Source organism: Brassica rapa, chromosome A02 (assembly GCF_000309985.2).
Source record: "Brassica rapa cultivar Chiifu-401-42 chromosome A02, CAAS_Brap_v3.01, whole genome shotgun sequence".
Classification (NCBI taxonomy): domain Eukaryota; kingdom Viridiplantae; phylum Streptophyta; class Magnoliopsida; order Brassicales; family Brassicaceae; genus Brassica; species Brassica rapa.
In genome coordinates, this window is record NC_024796.2 from 15,477,676 (window position 1) to 15,497,166 (window position 19,491).

The following is a 19,491-nucleotide window of genomic DNA, read 5'->3' on the forward strand; positions in this document are numbered from 1 at the left end:
TCGACAGCTTAGGAAATTAACAAATTAGTTTTATTTGCTTGATCATGGACCCATCACCTAATCTATCTGAGTAAACAAGGAAAAAAAAACATAGCATTATCTTTCTTTTTTTGCCAATACTTTTCCTACCAAGTTTATGTTATTATACATGATATTATGAATATCAAAATACATCATATATAGGATATCTCATCGATTTTAAGCATCATCATGTCAATTTAACGCATACTTCGTAGGTTCCCCCCCCCCCCCCCCCCCCACCCATGGAAATCTATACTAATAAAAGGGACCTTTTGAGGCTCCATAGAGCGTCCACATCAGCAAAAAAACTTCTCCCGAAAGATGACACGTGGCATAAAATATAGTTTTACATTTTAATATTACTAATTTTCGAAAATTATAAATAATATGTAAACATACAGCATAAAAATGAAAAAACTACATTAAAGATATGTAAGATTACCATTTTTCACTTAAAAAAAAAAGACGGTTTATCTCCATAATGTAACATTACCGTTTTATAAAAAAAATACTAATAAAATTGACCTTTTAAGGCTCCATAGAGCGTCCACATCAGCAAAAAAAACTTCTTCCGAAAGATGACAAATTGCATAAAATATAGTTTTACATTTTAATTTTACTAATTTTCGAAAATTATAAATAATATGTAAACATACAGCACAAAAAATGTAAAAACTACATTAAAAATATGTAAGATTATCATTTTTCACTTAAAAAAAAAGACGGCTTATCTTCATAATGTAACATTACCGTTTTATAAAAAAAACAAAAAACATTCTATATAATACTAATAAAAGGGACCTTTTGAGGCTCCATAGAGCGTCCACATCAGCAAAAAAACTTCTCCCGAAAGATGACACGTGGCATAAAATATAGTTTTACATTTTAATATTACTAATTTTCGAAAATTATAAATAATATGTAAACATACAGCATAAAAATGAAAAAACTACATTAAAGATATGTAAGATTACCATTTTTCACTTAAAAAAAAAAGACGGTTTATCTCCATAATGTAACATTACCGTTTTATAAAAAAATACTAATAAAATTGACCTTTTAAGGCTCCATAGAGCGTCCACATCAGCAAAAAAAACTTCTTCCGAAAGATGACAAATTGCATAAAATATAGTTTTACATTTTAATTTTACTAATTTTCGAAAATTATAAATAATATGTAAACATACAGCACAAAAAATGTAAAAACTACATTAAAAATATGTAAGATTATCATTTTTCACTTAAAAAAAAAGACGGCTTATCTTCATAATGTAACATTACCGTTTTATAAAAAAAACAAAAAACATTCTATATAATTTTGCAAATAATAAATATATGTAAAAATACAACATAAAAAATGGAAATACTACATTAAACATATGTAAGATTATCATTTTACATTTTTATTTTTAAAAAATAAAATGTAAACATACAACATAAAAATGGAAAAACTACATTAAACATATGTAAAATACCATTTTTCACTAAAAAAAAGACGGTTTATCTCCATATATAATTTAGAAAATAATAAATAATATGTAAACATACAACATAAAAAATGGAAATAATACATTAAGCATATGTAAGATTACTATTTTACATTTAAAAATAACAATAATATTTAAACATACAACATAAAAAAAAAAACTACATTAAACATATGTAAGATTATCATTTTCACTAAAAGAAATGGCTTATCTTCATAATGTAACATTACCATTTTATATAAAAAAGAAAAAAAAAACATAAATATAACTATTTGACTATTTGTCCAAGTTCTTGTATTAAACATTGCCGTTTTACATTAAAAATGGAAAAATACATTAAGATTTAAACATCTATCTTAAAATGTAAAATATGGATATTAAGTAAATATAAACTATAAGAAAAAGAAATACACAACTTAAAAACAATGGAAAAAGTATATTAAGATTTAAACATCTATCTTAAAATGTAAAATATAGATATTACCCAAATAGAAAGTATAAGAAAAGGAAATACACAATTTAAAAAAATGGAAGAAGTACATTAGTATTTAAATATCTATCGTAAAATGTAAATCTATCTTAAAATATAAAACTATTAGTAAATAGAAAGTATAAGAAATAGAAATACACAATATAAAGAAAAATAAATCATAAGTAAATATATAATATAAGTAAATACCCAATTTAAAAAATGGAAAATTACATTAAGATTTAAAAATATATCTTAAAATTTAAAATATAGATATTACGTAAATAGAAAGTATAACAAATGGAAATATACAATTTAAAAAAAAAGGAAAACGTACATTAAGATTTAAACATCTATCTTAAAATGTAAAATAGAGATATTAAGTAAATAAAAAGTCATGAAGTGGAAATAAACATTAAGCATTAAATATATATAATATATGAATTATCAATAAATAATAAGTAAATAATGTAAATATATAATATATGAATTATCTATATAATAATAAGTAAATACACAACTTTTTTTAAAAAATGGAAAAAGTTCATTAAGCATTAAACATCTATCTTAAAATGTAAAATATATAATATAAGTTAATACACAATTTGAAAAAATGGAAAAAGTACATTAAGATTTAAATATCTATTTTAAAATATAAAATATAGATATTACGTAAAAAAATTTAAGAAATGGAAATAAACATTTTAAAAAATAGAAAAAGAACATTAAGATTTAAGCATCTATCTTAAAATGTACATCTATCTTAAAATGGTAGTAAATTATATTAAAATGGAAATACCATATTAAACAAAAAAAAATAAAAATGTATAGTTTTACATCAAGAAAGTCCTTATAAAACTCATTATAACATCAACATCAACCTCACACTATGATGGATTGGTGAGTCTAACGTGAAGACAAAAATATAAATATTTGATTTTCAAGATAAGAAATTCAGCTTTTATTTAGTTACTCAATGTATAATATCTTAAATTATTTTTTAAAAAATATACATAATTTATATATATAGATTAATCTTCCAAACTTAAACTATTATATTATATATGAATAATGTTTTTAAATAAAAATAATTTCTGATTTAAAAAAAAATAAAAACAACAAATGGTTATTTTCAAATAATGAATGTAATTTACATTATACTATCATTTAACAAGTATTAGATACGTTTTGATATATCATTATTTTCTATTTCCAGAAAACAATAAATTGTTAAACATCAATATCATCTAGGTTAAGTATACGAACATCACAAATTCAAACATCACAAAAAATATTTACATAAACAATATTCAAAAGAATAGTTATAAACTTAATATTTGAAAATCAAAGATATTTTTGCTAAAATTGTACTTACATGGCCAAGGAGATCGACCATCTTTTTACGGATCAATCGATTATTGAGCATGTGGTCGATCCAAAAATATTCTACAGTTTAATTAAATATCTAAAACATTTATTCCAACACTCAACATATAGTTTTGCTAAATATGATAAATAGATAGCCAACAAAATTACAAAAACATATTTAAATAGTAAAAAATATGTTAATTTAACGTGTTAAAGTTTAAAAACAAATTTTAATTATGACATGTATCTTAACATTTATATAAATATATATCATAACCTAAATATAAATGATTTAACAATTTAAATTAGAAAAAAATAAAAAATCCCGGGCGTAGCCCGGGTTAATCCCTAGTTATACATATACGCATGTTCCATGATTTATCATTTATAAATATATATATGTATGTATATTTTTCATTGTTTCAATAGTTTCACCTCATTTTGATATATAAATGGCAGTAATTCTTATATATATATGAAATACTGAAAAACTGTTAAAGATAAATTAAGGATACTTTTCAAAATAACTTTTCTATTTCCCCAGGTTTTATGGAGACTGGAGAGGACTTTCTCATTACCCAATACAAATGCAGAACTAAAAAAAAATTTCAATGGGTTGACGAAACAAAATGTTCAATGGTTCACACACTATGCACACGTATATAACTGTATACAGGTAGAGAGAAGTTCACTACTAGTCTTTACTTGCTCAGCTTTTGTGGATTTTAGTTTCAGCTAAGCTAATGCCCAAAGTTTCCTCCAGAGTTCCTCTGCAGAAGAAACAAGATCTATCAAGAAATAAAGGGGAATATTAAAGAGAGAGAAGAGAGAGAGAGAGAGAGAGAAAGAGAAAGAGAAAGCGTGTAAGGTAGCCACGGCGTCCGGTGGCGCGTCCGAGCGCGTACCGGCGCCGTTGGCTCTTTACCCTGTCATTCCGTTCAAGTCATCGTCTGGTTGTTCCGATCTGTCAGGTATCTCCGACATGCGCGCGGATCTGGGGTAGGGTTTCGTTCCGGGAAGAGATCGGCTCGCGGCGACTTTTCTTCTTCTGGATTCGCGGCGAGGAGGTACGTCTGGTAGATCTTCGTTTCAGCGTCGTTTTGGTCACGGGATGTAGAGGCTCCCATAGCTCTTGCATCGCCGCTCAAGTTCCCGGGTTGTGGAGGCTTCGTCAGCTCTGCAGCGCCGCTTAAGCTCCCGGAACGTGGAGGCTCCGACAGTTCCATTGTTGCCGGCTAACGGTCCCTTAGTTCCTTTCTAGGGTCTAGTTTTTATTTTCTGTGTTTGTCACTAGTTATGTGTTGTTGGCTCTGGTTTTGTTGGCTGAGCCCTCGTCGGAGGACGATGGATGCTCTCTGGTGGAAGATCGTTTGTTTGAGCGAAGCCCCCTACTTTTTGGCCCTGTATTGAACTGTGGCGGATGAGATCTCGGCCACGATTGATTCTCTCCGAGATTAGGCTTAATTGGGAGGATAGGCGGTCGCGGTGAAGATGGTGTGGAGTCGATGTGCTCCGGGGTGGTTTCGGTGTACCGGTGGGTGGTTCTCCGGTGATAGTCGAGGCAGAAGTGATGCGGCGGTTCGCGATGGAACGCGGCCGACATCATTTTGCTCTCTTGGGCCTAGGGCCGTTCTTGGGCTTGCGGTTTGTTAGTGGTTTGTTAGTGGGCCGTATTTGATGTGGGCCTTGTAATTGTGATGGGCTTTGGGCCTTTATTAAATAAACTTTGTCGGAAAAAAAAAAAAAAGAAGAAACAAGATCTATATTCAACTATTCACAAAAAAAAAGCTACACTGATCCCATGATTTCTGCGCCCAGCTTCTATATCCTATGTTAATTACTACCTCTATCTGACCCAACAATTCACATTTTATATTGTCACTGGAACTGTAGTGCCAGTTTCATTTAATTCTTCACCAATGTATAGTCATATCCCCAAAAGTAAAACAAACGGATAATGTATTAAGACAAACTACATGTTAAAGAATTATGTCCAACAGACCAAGAACTGCAGTTCTCTACATTTCACAAACAATCAAAAGAAAATACTTCATTCATATTCATGCACACAAAATAACCCAACAAAAGAAGACATTAAAGAACGTAACTATTAAGCAATAAGTGATTAACAGTTTCTAAATAAACCTAAACCCAACTTCAAATCAACCTCTAAGAGCACCCCCATTAGTGAATTTATGGGAGGTTCACACAGATTCCAAAAAAAAAAAATATTAAAATAAGGAATAGTGATGATGAACTTGTCTCTCTGCATCTCTTCCCAGTGAACTTGGTTCGTCACTGTAGCGCGGGCCCCACGGCACCTGACGGCCCGCGATTGGTCCGAAAAAGTATTTTTTTTTTTTTAAAACAAAAATCAAACTAAAAAATAATAATAAAAAAATACTTTGTGAACCCCTTTCATGGGGTTCACTAATGGGGGTGCTCTAAGCCCATTTTCTCAAGATTGTTAAAGGGATTAGTCACGTTTCCATCATTACTAGAAGAAGTTAAGTTCCTAGTGGTATCACTGAACAATTGTTCAACCGATGTGACTTTAACACACTTCCTCACGTTCACCCTCTTCTTCTTCTTCCTCCTCCTATCCTCCTCCGTCGTTGACGACTGAGTCTCAGCTATCTCCTCCGGAAAGACCGGATGAACCACGAAATTGGTCTTAGCTTTGGTCCCTCTAAGCCTCACCGCCGCCGCGTCATACGCACGTGCCGCCTCTTCCGCCGTGTCGAACGTTCCTAACCAATGTCTGCACCGCCCTATCCTGTCTCTTATCTCCGCCGACCACCTCCCCCACGGACGTTTTCTCACACCTCTGAACCCTCCGTTCTTCTGCGGCGTCTTCCTCCACCGCTTCACGCCGTCTCCGGTCTCAGTTGCCGTGAAGTGCTCGGAGACTTTTATGTTGTTATTCCCGAACAGTACGTTTTCGCCAACTATGGCCGCGATGGAATCATCCATAACCCGACGCTGACTTACGAGTACGGGTTTTGGGTCAGGAGAGAATAGAGATGAGATATCAAACGTGTCAGGTCCGTTAAAGGGCTCCGTCACCGTGAGGTTAGAAAACGGAGTTTTAGCTCCTGAAAGAGGCATGCAGACTAACGGCGTCTCTTTGTGTAGCCCATACATTTCTAAACTTTGATGAGTTTCGACGCCGAAGCTTTGCGGATATGAAAGTTGGAGACGGTGATCATCAACGGTGTTTTCCATTTTACGGCGAAAGATAAAATATAAATATATTGAGTTTGTATAGAAATTGTGTGTTTGGAAGCATTTTATAGGCACAACAACAACTGCTACTACATGATTAGTGGAGTAATTAATTTCCTCGAATAAAGATTTTACTATTTTCCTATTTTGTTTCTTCTGATGTTTACATATATACACTAATTAATGGTTGGGAGGGAAGTAAAATCATGAAAAATTTATTGTAAAAGTATATTTGTAAAGTGAGATAATCAAAAGATACTGCTGTCAATTTCGATAGATAAGACTGTAAAATCTTTCACATTTATGCTTCCTGTCTTTCACAATTCAATAGTTCATAGAAGAAGTTTTGTACCTTTTGTTTCTTTAAATTCAATCTTTTTTTTCAGTGATTATATCATCAAACAAACTTAAGGGTGGGAAAATTAAACTGAACACAAAAATTTGATTTGAATTTGATCCAATAAAATACCGAATGAATTTTGTTCTGAAATATATTTCAGATTATGGATTTTATCCGAACCTAATTTGAATCCACATGGATATCCAAAAAATTCAAAATTGCAAAAACTCATAACAAATGCAAGTACCAATAGTGCTATAACATAAATAATTAAACTAAATACTTAACTTAGTATATATTTTTAGTATTCGATCAAATATTAAAGCTTTTATGACAACTAGAGATTTTATCCGGGCTACGCCCGGGTCTATATAAAAAGCATTATATTATATATATTTACATTATAATATATTACATATATGTTATAAAAAATATAAATAATAAATTAAATTAAAATGAGTAAATTCACAATTTATTGTTTTCTACTAAGTGGAATAGTGAACAATGTAAAATGAATAAATAATTTATTAAACCTAAGCTATTCTCAAAAATATTTTTCGTACATATTTATTTTATTATGAAAATATACTATTTATCTCAACATCGCGTATTGTTCTCGTTATATGTGTTATTATATCATGTGTATGTTTTTATTTATCTCTTATTTAATCTTTTTAATCTATTTTTACGATTATAATCTATTTTTTACAATTATAATTAGTAAAGCTAATTTAATTACCTATTTCTTTAATTAAAAAAACTTTTAAAAATGTTTTATGTGTTAAATACACTGAAAATTCTATGAAGATATTATTATTTATTTTATTATTTGTTTTTTATAAACAAAAAGACAAATCTTACAGTCCAGCTATAGTTAAAATATTAACTCGGCGTAAAAAGATAATCTAAATATTCTGAATAGATATTCACAATTTATTTAACTTTTATTATTAAATATTAGTTGGTTTTACAATTAGTATTTAAAAAAACAAAATCAGGTTATTACACTGTTATAAAAATAAAATTTTATATACCAATTGGGGGAATTTTGCATATACTTCCAATAACATTATCTTCATACTATTTTTTTGTTTACAGTAAAAACAAACCAAAGCTTAAGTCAATTTCTTCATTCGAGTAACCTAACTTTCTGGGGGAATAATATCCTTTAGTGAGTCTTGGATCGATTGGGATCCTATGTGGCTCTATATCCTTATGATGTCCCTCGAACATGCACGCTCTCCAACATTACGTACCTTTCTGAGTTTTCAATTCGACTTGATCCTTTGAGATTATATTTTCCCCTTTCTTTAGTTTTAGTGATCTTTCAAGGAAACATTTGTGTACTTTTATCCCCACCTTGTTGAAAAACGCATATTAGTAGGTATGTTTTCACGTACTATCAAGCGGAGGAAGTTTGCAAGTTATCAAGGTAACTATTGCCAGACATGGCCTAAACATATTTTCTTCACTAATTGTCCTTTCATATCTCTTTTCATTTAGTGATAGATAGATTGCTAAATAATCAGTAGGTCCATATTACAATCTTTTTTTTTTGAACACAAGTCCATATTACAATCTAAATTTGATATTCTGTGTCAGATGTCTAAATCCCAATGTTTATTTCCTAATCTTGGGCAGGTCTGGCAATCATATCGGACTGAACGGGAAGCCCTTTAGCCGACGAAGAAACAAAGAGTTCTCAAAGATAAGTTTACAATTGTAAAAGCTGCCACATGCATCACATGGTCTGTAAAAAATAATATTTTTGGCTTAGGACATAATAGGATTTTATCCCAGGAAAAAATACAGGTAATTCTATTTTCAAAAGGTTTATTACTTCCTTCATTATCCACTTCAAAATTGTAATTCTATTTTATAAAATCAAGAATGTGTTCATTAGGCCTTTTATATTTGTTACTGGTCATCCTTCACTTCATATTTGTTATTGGCCATGCTCTGCTGTGACCAACACATAATCCGACCTGCATGATAAATGAAAAACTGACTTAGAAAAATTAGAACTTCTATTCTCTATTGACACATTGGGTTTTGAATGGGGTATCTCTTATGGTTTACCTTTATTCATTGGAAGCTCATTCCTATTTCAGCAAAGTAGAGCCATCATTAAAAGTCTTCCATGCCTCGCATTCAGTGAAGATCTTGTAACTAAGATAGAGAACTAAGGTTACAATTCACAGCAACCAAAAATATTAAAACCAAGAAAATATTGTATTTGTTTCCTTACTTTTACACAGTGTTTCAGTGACAGAGAAAGCTTTTCGATGCCGAACGTGTAAAGATCATTAAAGCACATGCAAATATGCTGCCAGCTAAGTCCTTTCCAATTGAGTGTCTTGAGAGTTGAAACCCTTGCTTATGCAGTTCAATTTAACTGTAGCATCCATAGTACTTACAGTTTTCAACTGGGGAAAGAAAAAACAATGATGTTGAATGATCTTAGTCCAGCTAAAGAAAGCAACCATGATAATATCAATGAGAGAAGGTAAGAGATTGAGTCACCAACCAAAATTATCGAAATCCTTCTAGATCAATGTTTCTTGATTTCTCACACTGCACTGCGTTCTTAGCTTCTTCTGTATATGTGCAAGTGTTAAATTAGTTTGTGGTCATTGTAAGATGCTAAAGACCCATAAACTCTTGGAAACCTTGCCGTCTGCAGTCTTCATGTTGGCAAATCACCTTCATGTTACTTAAGGTAAAAGTTGTTTAACCTACTTGAAAAAGTTAGGTGAGAGTAGTAAGGTAAATGATAAATTTTTTTGTTTCTATTTACAGTTAAATGCAAAAAGTTAGGTCCAATCGCAAACCTGAATTCCTTTGCAGACACCACAAAAGCACATAACGCAAGATCGTATGACTCCTTTAAGCCCTCTAACCCTTGCCTCTGTCATCTACCATGTTGACATACACATCAGCTATATATAATTTTTTTCTGTCACACGAAGGGAAACAAAATCAGAAAGCCACTATTTACCTTTGCGCCTCGAAGAGCGTTCACAGTTAGTCCCTCAAGTATTCTAAAACCCGGAAGTTCTTTCACAGCAGGGATATCGAAGACTACGTTATACACTATATTATATGCATTATAAATCAAACACGAAGATAAACATATACCACCGATACACACTTTTTTCTGCGACTTGTGAAAACAGTATAGGGTCAGGTTAATCAGTAAAAGATCATACCTGCTTGTTTAAGAGAGAGCTGCCGTTCAAAGCCAATACGGAGCCCCCTGTTTCTTGACTCCCATAAGTGAAATAAACTAAAGCGTAACTCTGAGTCCGAGAGGCCTAGTGTGATGGCGTTGAAAAATAGAGCCGCCCGAGACTTGCCAAGAGATTTTTCCGACTGACTTTGCTTTTACCGGAAGAAGTTTTGTGGATGTTGTTGAATGAGCTTGGAGGTCGATCGGAAAAGGTTTTTATATAGGAGGAGAGACATAGGGAGTCAGAACGGTGAAACACATAGACGGTAGGGTTTCTAGACTTTGGGACGGCAAAGAGAAAGTGTAAAAGTCGGAGAGATCGTGAAAATTGGGCCACATCAAATCACTAAGAGCCCATATTATTTCGCATGATTATATTGTTGATAGCATGGCAGATTAGTGCATTTTAATTGGACGATTAAAAAATCTGACAAGGCACTCTCTCCATTGAGAATATCTTCCTTTTAGTATAGGATAGATTGCAGTTGAAGTTCAATTATGAATATGTTTGTTTTTGAAGTTTACAAGATGTTATTTCAGTTTGAAGTTAAATAATATTTTTATGTGTATGGAGTTGTTAGTCAGTAATTTTAATTTATTTTTATTTTTTGCCTCTTAAACACCATTTCTACATCATTTCACCAAACTTTTGTTAGTGAAAATTGTTTAAATTTTCACAAGTTTGCGGACTAACATGTGTATTTTTGAATTACAAACAAGTATTTGGTTAACCGAAACCCAATGTAGGACCAAACCCAAAATTAAAACAACTGAATTTACGATGTGTTATTATGTCTGAACCGAATATGAAAAAACTAGAATTGAATATCCGAAGATTTGATCTTATGATAAATTGGTCACCATACAACTTAGACTCATGCATATAAATTGAAACTCGAAAGTTGAATTGGAAAAAATGAATTCAAAACCAAGCTGATGTTCACAAATATCTAAACAATTTTATATTTTTGGAACCGAAAAACAAAACCAAACTCGAACCAAAAACCAAATATCCAAAGTATGGTTTATATATGTATAAATATTAATTATGTTTCCTTTTAAAATTACCAAATATACTAATAATACTAGTTATAAACAGAACTACCATAGTAAAACTAGATTACCCAGATATTTCGAGCTTATATATTTGAAATAATCCGAATTATCTAAAAGAACCTAATTACTCAAATAGTTTTATCCATAATATTTAAATTTATCTCTAATATTTAATCCAGAAAATAAAAATATAAATTGAATGTTAATCGAATTATCCAAAATTATCCCTAAAAGGGAAACCAAACTAGAACCAAATTAAATTCAAAAAATTTATCGGATATTTGACTGATTTCAACACCGTTACATAAATTAAACCAAAACCAAACCAAAATACATAATAACCAAACGATTTCTATATCTCAGGAACAAAAAAACGAAAACTGAACACCCAAACCTAATACAACTGTTGATTAATAATTAATACTTTTGACAATTTGCATCAAAACTGTAGGGGTGGAATGTATCCAGATATCCAAAAAATAAGGTATCAGGATCCAGAATCGGATCTATCGGATCTGTTGATTTAATACTCGGATTTGCTACTTCCATATATCAAGATTTCATATATCCGTTTAGATATTATACTACTGCAGATATTCAGATCTATAAAAAAAATTCTAGACTTTTTAAAATAATACATAAATTAATTATTTATACAAGATTTATTAATATTTATATATGTATATAGTATTATAAAATTTAATATTATAAAACTAATTATATATTTAAATATTAATATATCAAATATAGTTATTAATAAAATTAAATATTAAATATATTTTAAAATACATATTCGGATCTAAATATCATATTTGGATCTGAATTCGGTTTTAATAGATCTGAGATTTTATTATCCGGATACAGACATACACTTTGAATATCTTATTTTTAGAGCAGATTATAATGAGGGGTTTTTGCCAAAACTAACCCACAACTTGATTTTAATCTCAAACCTATACCCAAACTTGAATCAAATACAAAACTAACCTAAAAGCCTAGTGAAATTACAGCTCAGCCCCTTGTGACCAAACAAAAAAACAGAAGCCATTTTTACGAATATAGCCCCAGTAAATCGTCTGAGTCGTCTGAGATGTTGGAAGTCGTCTGGACGACTGAAGTGTAAGTCGTCTGGTACCAGTTTATTTTAAAAATAATTTATAAATCTTGTAAAAAAATATTTTGATGCGTAAAAAATAAAAATCAAGTAATTATAAACAGTTTTAACTGATATAAATTAAGATATGATAAAATTGATTTGTTTTGAAGATAGATGAATGGAAGTAGTGAATCATGAAATACTTTGGTTTAGAAGTTTGGCAAACATATGTTGTAGTATTGTATGTATTGTTAGGGTTAGATTTTGGAAAACTAAAATGTTTTTTTCAAAAATTAGTTTTCACCTATATGTGTTTATTTCTGTGTATAGCAAACACTTTTCAAGTTTGATTTGGTTTTATGAAGTGTTTAATTAGATAATTAAGTTTAGGGGTTATGTTTAGGGTGTGGACGACTTATATTTCAGTCGTCTGTTGAATAATTTACCCGGACGACGTATATTTCAGTCTTCCACATCGTACCGAACCTTATATTTTACCAATGTACGTTTTAACCTAACCGGATCATTTTACTCGGACGACTTACATTTCAGTCGTCTGGTGAAGAAATTAAAACAGACGACTTACATGTAAGTCGTCCAAATATTCCCGCCTAAAATTTTTTTTAAAAATTATTTTTCCGCTTAAATAATTTAAACCAGACGACTTACTTGTAAGTCGTCTGGAAAGTCTTCTATCTTAGTTTCCCGCTAAAAATATTTAATTTCCCGCTAAAAATATTAAACTCTTCTGGGCGACTTACATGTAAGTCATCTGTTTTAATTTCTTCACCAGACGACTGAAATGTAAGTCGTCCAGGAAGTCGTCTGAGTCAAAAATATTTAACCTAATTAGATTTTTTGTCTCCCTATATAAAGAAAAATTTACACATTCTCTCTCCTCCTCTCAAATGGCTGCAACAAAAATGTAATGTTCATCATTCTAAAACTCTCCAACCTCTCTCTAATCTCTTTGACTTGAAAACACCAAACTTTATATGAATTTTTCAGTTTTGTCTCATGTATTTCTTACTAATCTATCTCTTTTGCAGGTTTTTAATCAAATGGTACTCATCTTCCACTAATTTAGAGGTAGATCTATTAATTTTAGATATGTATTTTTGTGTGTTCTATAAATGTAGATTTATCTAATCTTCCACTCATTTTCTCTATTTTTAAGTCATTTGAACGTTTTTGGATATGCAGGTTTTTCAGATCTGGAAGACTTCTGGGATGACTTACCTGTTAGTCGTCTGGAAGTCGTCTGGAAGTCGTCTGGACTTCTTGGAAGTCTTCTGACAAAGTCGTCTGGACTTCCAGGAAGTCGTCTGGACTTCCAGGAAGTCGTCTGGACTTCTAGGAAGTCGTCTGGATTTTTCTGAGCGTTTTGGTAAGTTCTTATGTCTGATTTTTCTTCATTTGGTAATTTCTTGTTGTATAAAGTTCTTACTTTTTTCCCAAACTAAAACTCTCCAAACTCACTCTAATCTCTTTGACTTGAAAACACCAAACTTTATATGAATTTTTCAATTTTGTCTCATGTCTTTCTTACTAATCTATTTTTTTTTTTTGCAGGTTTTTAATTAGATGGTACTCATCTTCCACTAATTTAAAGGTAGATATATTATTTTTAGATATGTATTTTTGTGTGTTCTGTAAAGGTAGATTTATCTAATCTTCCACTCATTTTTTCTGTTTTTAAGCCATTTGAACGTTTTTGAATATGCAGGTTTTTGAGATCTGGATTTAATATGCAGGTTTTTCAGATCTGGAAGACTTCTGGGACGACTTACTTGTTAGTCGTCTGGAAGTCGTCTGGAAGTCGTCTGGAAGTCGTCTGGACTTCCTAAAAGTCGTCTGGACTTCCTGTAAAGTCGTCTGAACTTCCTAAAAGTCTTCTGACAAAGTCGTCTGAACTTCCTAGAAGTCGTCTGAACTTCTTAGAAGTCGTATGGACTTCTTAAAAGTCGTCTGGTCTTGTCTACTCAAGTGGAATCCAAGCTTGTCTTTGTAGATGAATGATCTATAATAGTTTTGTTTGTGGTCTGTTTTGTGAATTGCATGTATACTCTTTTAGTTGTGAATTTTTTGTAAAATCAGTAATATTGTTTTCCAAGATGTATTAAATGTGCTAACAATGTGTTTACACATTTACAAATCAATGAAATAATAGACTTCAGTAGCCTTTTTCTTATCTTTGGATCTCTCATATGCAATAATAAACTCCAATGGCCTTTTTCTCATCTTAATAAACAAGAATGTTGGTAGCTTCATATTGATATAACATTTTAAGAAGTATTTTAACCCTTCTTCCAACTCATAACAATAGTCATCATTATTGTCTATAACAATAATACTTAAGAGATGGAAACAAACAATAGTAACTAGTCAAAGCATATCATATTTTTTATAAGTTTGCATTGAAAAACTTAGTCAAATTTAGTAAAACTAAGGGAGAGAATATATTTTGTAAATATGAGTTTTACATATCTTGAAGTTACTTATCGCTCTTAAAAATACAAGTTATTCAAAAACAAACGTAGAAGACTTAAAAACTAGTGGAGAAGACGCGGACGACTTCAATCTAAGTTGTCTAGACGACTAAACTATATGTCGTCTGGTCAACGCAGAGGTTATTTTTGCAATTGACTTTGAAATCTGTTATTTCGGACGACTGAAAGTTAAGTCGTCTACTATTGTTTGGTTAAAAAAAAACTCCAAAAAAGCTAGACGACTTACATTTCAGTCGTCAGAGGTTAGCTTTGCATTTGACTCGATTATTTCAGAAGTTTGACTTTTTGGACGACTTACATTTCAGTCGTCTAGTAAAAATTAAAATAATAATATTTTTTTAAAAGTAGACGACTTGCAGTTAAGTCGTCATAGGTTAGTTTTGCAATTGAAAAAAAAAACTTCAAGATTTAATTATATACAGACGACTTATAATTCAGTCGTCCACTAGACGACTGAAATGTAAGTCGTCCAGGATTTACGAGGTTTGACCAGAATCTCGGAAAAAAATCCTGGACGACTTACAATTAAGTCGTCTGGTGGACGACTGAATTATAAGTCGTCTGTGTATAATTAAATCTTGAAGTTTTTTTTTTCAATTGCAAAACTAAGCTATGACTACTTAATTGTAAGTCGTTTACTTTAAAAAAAATATTATTATTTTAATTTTCGCCAGACGACTGAAATGTAAGTCGTCTGGGGAAGTCAAACTTCTGAAATTATCCAGTCAAATGCAAAACTAACCTATGACGACTGAAATGTAAGTCGTCTAGGTTCTTTGGAATTTTTTTGAAACCAAACATTAGTAGACGACTTACATTTCAGTCGTCTCAGGTTACAGATTTCAAAGTCAATTGCAAAAATAACCTCTGCGTTGACCAGACGACTTAGACGACTTCCAGGTAAGTCGTCTACAGCCAGACGACTTCCAGGTAAGTCGTCTACAGCCAGACGACTTCCCAAGTAAGTCGTCTGACGAACAGATCTGGAAAAAAACTCGATGTCATACCTTAAATTGGTGAGATAAGTTCCTTAGCATACATAAGGCTTCTCCAAGCACACAGAATCACAAACGAAAGTCACCCACCCATAATCGTTAGCTTCTATGACTCTATGAACCATAAAAATTTTAGAATCAATATCTTGAGTTTTTTTAGCTCATTGTGGAGAGAAAGTGAGAGATATGTTGTGTTTAGTTCACAAGAATGGAAAAAGAAGAAGGGTAAATCGATTTTGGGAGCATTAAGAGCTTCAAATTGGTTGTTCATGGTGGTTGTGGTATTGATGACAATAACAATCTTGTAATTACTTGAAGATGATGAGGGTGAGAGAGTAAAAATGTCATTTTCGAAAAAAAAAAAAAAAATTGATGGTATTTTCGTAAATTATATGAACTTGTGGGGTGAATAGGGCAAAACCAATTTAAAAAAAAAAGGAGGTTAGTTTTGTGTTTGACTTTGAGTTGTAGGTCAATTTTGCAAAAACTCCTTATAATGATCTCAGATAATAATTTCCGAATCTAATAATAGAGACTATCAACTAAAGGAAAAGTTGGGCCTTGTAAATGTTTTAAGGCCAGTAAATCAGAAGGAAACCATCAACGGCAAAGTCATACGATTTGTAGATTTGACTTGTTAAAAATGACATCCGTTTCATTACGTAAGGCTCATGGTCTCTTAAGTCTTAATCACTCATGCTGACGTCAACAGACACGATTGTTTGATTGCATCTCACTTTTTTTTAACAATATCATATCAAGAGATATTTTACGTAGTAAAACACAAACTATTAGAAAAAAAGCCTTCCACGTTGAAAGATATCCTTAAAAATATAAATATATGGACCAATCCACTTATCATCAATTAGTTTCATGTAAAAAGTTTATCTAGTTTAACATAATATTATAGCCACTCAATGTTAAGCTACCCTATGGATATTATTCCCGCGATTTTCCATGCTTGAGAGTGAATGAAAGTGCGAGAATATATACTCTTAAAACGAAAGAGTTATGACCAATCTAATTATCTCCATTTAGTTTTATGTTAAAAATTCATCTAGCTTACATAGCTAGATCCAAACAGTTCAACACGATCCACATCGATATGATCCAATGTTGGTCCATCGGTTATTACCTAAACATTCCAAAATTGACGTTCAAAAAACCATCATCTAAAAAAAAACGTATTATAAACAAAGATTCTCACATCGGATGTTGAAAGAGATCCTAAATAAAATATACAATAGTTGGATCAATACACTTATTACCAATTATTTTTTATGTTGGAACTACGTCTAATTTAACACAATCCACTATATAGATCTTAAAAATCTGTTTGACAATGCAGATTTCACACACAGACAAAAACAAACAGTGTTTTAGTAGACATTCACAAATGTTACCAAATTTTTTAAAAAAGTACAACTATCTAAACATCCTCTACCCTCTAATGTTCTATCATGTTTTCATTTTTATATCCCAGCTGTAATATCGAACAAATTACAGCAAGACTATGTTCTAGCATCTTCATATTAGAAAATGAGTATCTTTGGGTGTGTAGTAAACAGTTCAGAACTGAGATGGTGAATATTATTACCGACATAAGATCTTTAACATGTCAGGTGAAGTCAAGCCAGTTGAACAAAGGATCAAACCAGTTACGTGCGTTGTGACGTTGTGATAAAAATGCGTACGATAGAATAAAATCTATTAAAAACTTAAAAATCTTCAGAATAACTGGATATTAGCTCATGTATTAAACCAATACAGTTAGAATTATTTTCCTTTAATTACGAAGCTATATTTAGATAACCCATCAGCTATTAAGCAGTAATAATTAACCTAGCTTCTCTGTTACACTAAAAAAAAAAACTTAGCTTCTGCAATCGTGTAGTGAATGAAGATCTAAAGAGAAAATGTTTATGATGATAATTTTTATTTTTATATATATATATATATATATTTTTTTTTTGAAACAGTTTATGATGATAATTATTATTTTATTTTTTCCTCAAAAGGAATTATATTGATTTAAGCAATGAGATTAGAGTGCATTTTTTTTTTTGAAACTATGAGATTAGAGTGCATATAATACCAAAATACAACCATTAGAGGTCAAACACAGACCACATCTTTGATCTATACAAACAGCCAAAAATCAACCAATAAAACCCCAGTAATCATCCATAAAGAGACATACATAGATGACTAGCTTTTCTCAAGAGATATATAAACCCCTAAATCTGAACTAAACTGAGATTAGATATATGTACAATTGACCATCTGACCACAACTAAACCGATTACCCATAAGTCAATTTACTAAAGACTAATAGGAAGAGCCAATTAGGTCATGCATGAAGCCTACAGCTTACGTACACCTGCATTAGTAATTTTCTGACCACCAAGAGCGAATATTTCACACTTCACATTCACAAGAGTAATATGTACATGTATATGATATAAAGCGAATGATGTGATATCAATACATCCACGACAAGCTAACCTAAAAGATAGAGACGTTTTTTCTTTGACTAATTAAAAGATACAGACGCTGTAGCACCATTAACACCTCTTATTGAAACCTGAGGACAATCTTCAACAAGCAATTCCAGCTTGTGAGTCTTAGCAAGTGGTCTTACCCCTTTGTCTGTAACTCCCAAACACTTTGATTTTTTTTTTTTTGTCATAAACAAACAGACTCATATCACTACAAGAAAACACAAGTTTTACGAGGGCAGTTTTCCTCGCTAATTCGTCGTAAAAGCAGTGTTACGACGAATTAGCGAGGAAACCCGTTTCGTCGTTATATGTTTGTCGTAACGCATATATCCTCGCTAAATCGTCGTAAGTTAGCGAGGAAATAATTTCGTCGTAAAAGCGAAGGAGGATATTTCGTCGTAAAGACCACGTAAAGATTCCTCGTAAGGACGTCGCTAATTTTCCTCGTAAAGACCACGTAAAGATTCCTCGTAAGGACGTCGCTAATATTCCTCGTAATTACCACGAAAATCTTTCCTCGTAAGACACACGTAAATAAATACTCGTAAAATTGACGTAAATACCTTGAAAACTTTCCACGTAAAGAAAACGTAAAAACCTTGATAGATTTCCAAACGTTTCCTCGTAAAAACCACGTTAAGCTTCCACGTAAAGAAGCCGCAAAATTAGCTACGAATTTACTTCGTTTCATTGTTTTATAGAAATATAAAAAATTATAATTATAAATATAATTTAAATTATTAATGAAATTAAAATTCTAAAAAAATCAAAACCAAAATATTTTATTTATAAATAAGTTTTGAATTCATAATACAATAACCGAAATTAAAAAGAACTTGGGTGGTCGTTAATTAATCGCCTCGTAGAATTCATCACTCCTCGCCTGAACATCCGCCTCGGCATGTGAGTCGTCGGTCGGTGACTGGCCTGGGATAGGATTTTGTTGTCGCATGGTCCTCAACAAAGTCGCCCATTCCGGATTTGTGGCCGCTACAACGTCCAAGAAGCCCTCGAGTCCACCCATACGAGATCGCAGCTGAGTAGAATCTCTACGCAGCTCAGTAGACTCTCTACGCAGCTCTTCGGACTCCCTACGCAGCTGAGCGACTTCATCATCCCGTCGCTGAACATAAGACGATGTCGCTATCGGAACATCGTTGACGGAACCAATCCCCAACGTCCGTCCCTTTTTTT

The 19,491-nt window shown here is 31.7% G+C and overlaps 1 protein-coding gene across 1 annotated transcript; it reads right to left on the reverse strand.

Annotated features, from left to right (window-relative positions):
• Positions 1-3,703: 3,703 nt before the first annotated feature.
• Positions 3,704-12,307, reverse strand: LOC103853460 (ethylene-responsive transcription factor ERF084). Its single transcript, XM_033285872.1, has one exon. The coding sequence runs from the start codon at positions 6,568-6,570 to the stop codon at positions 5,776-5,778; it is 795 nt and encodes a 264-aa protein (XP_033141763.1). The 5' UTR covers positions 6,571-12,307; the 3' UTR covers positions 3,704-5,775.
• Positions 12,308-19,491: the final 7,184 nt, after the last annotated feature.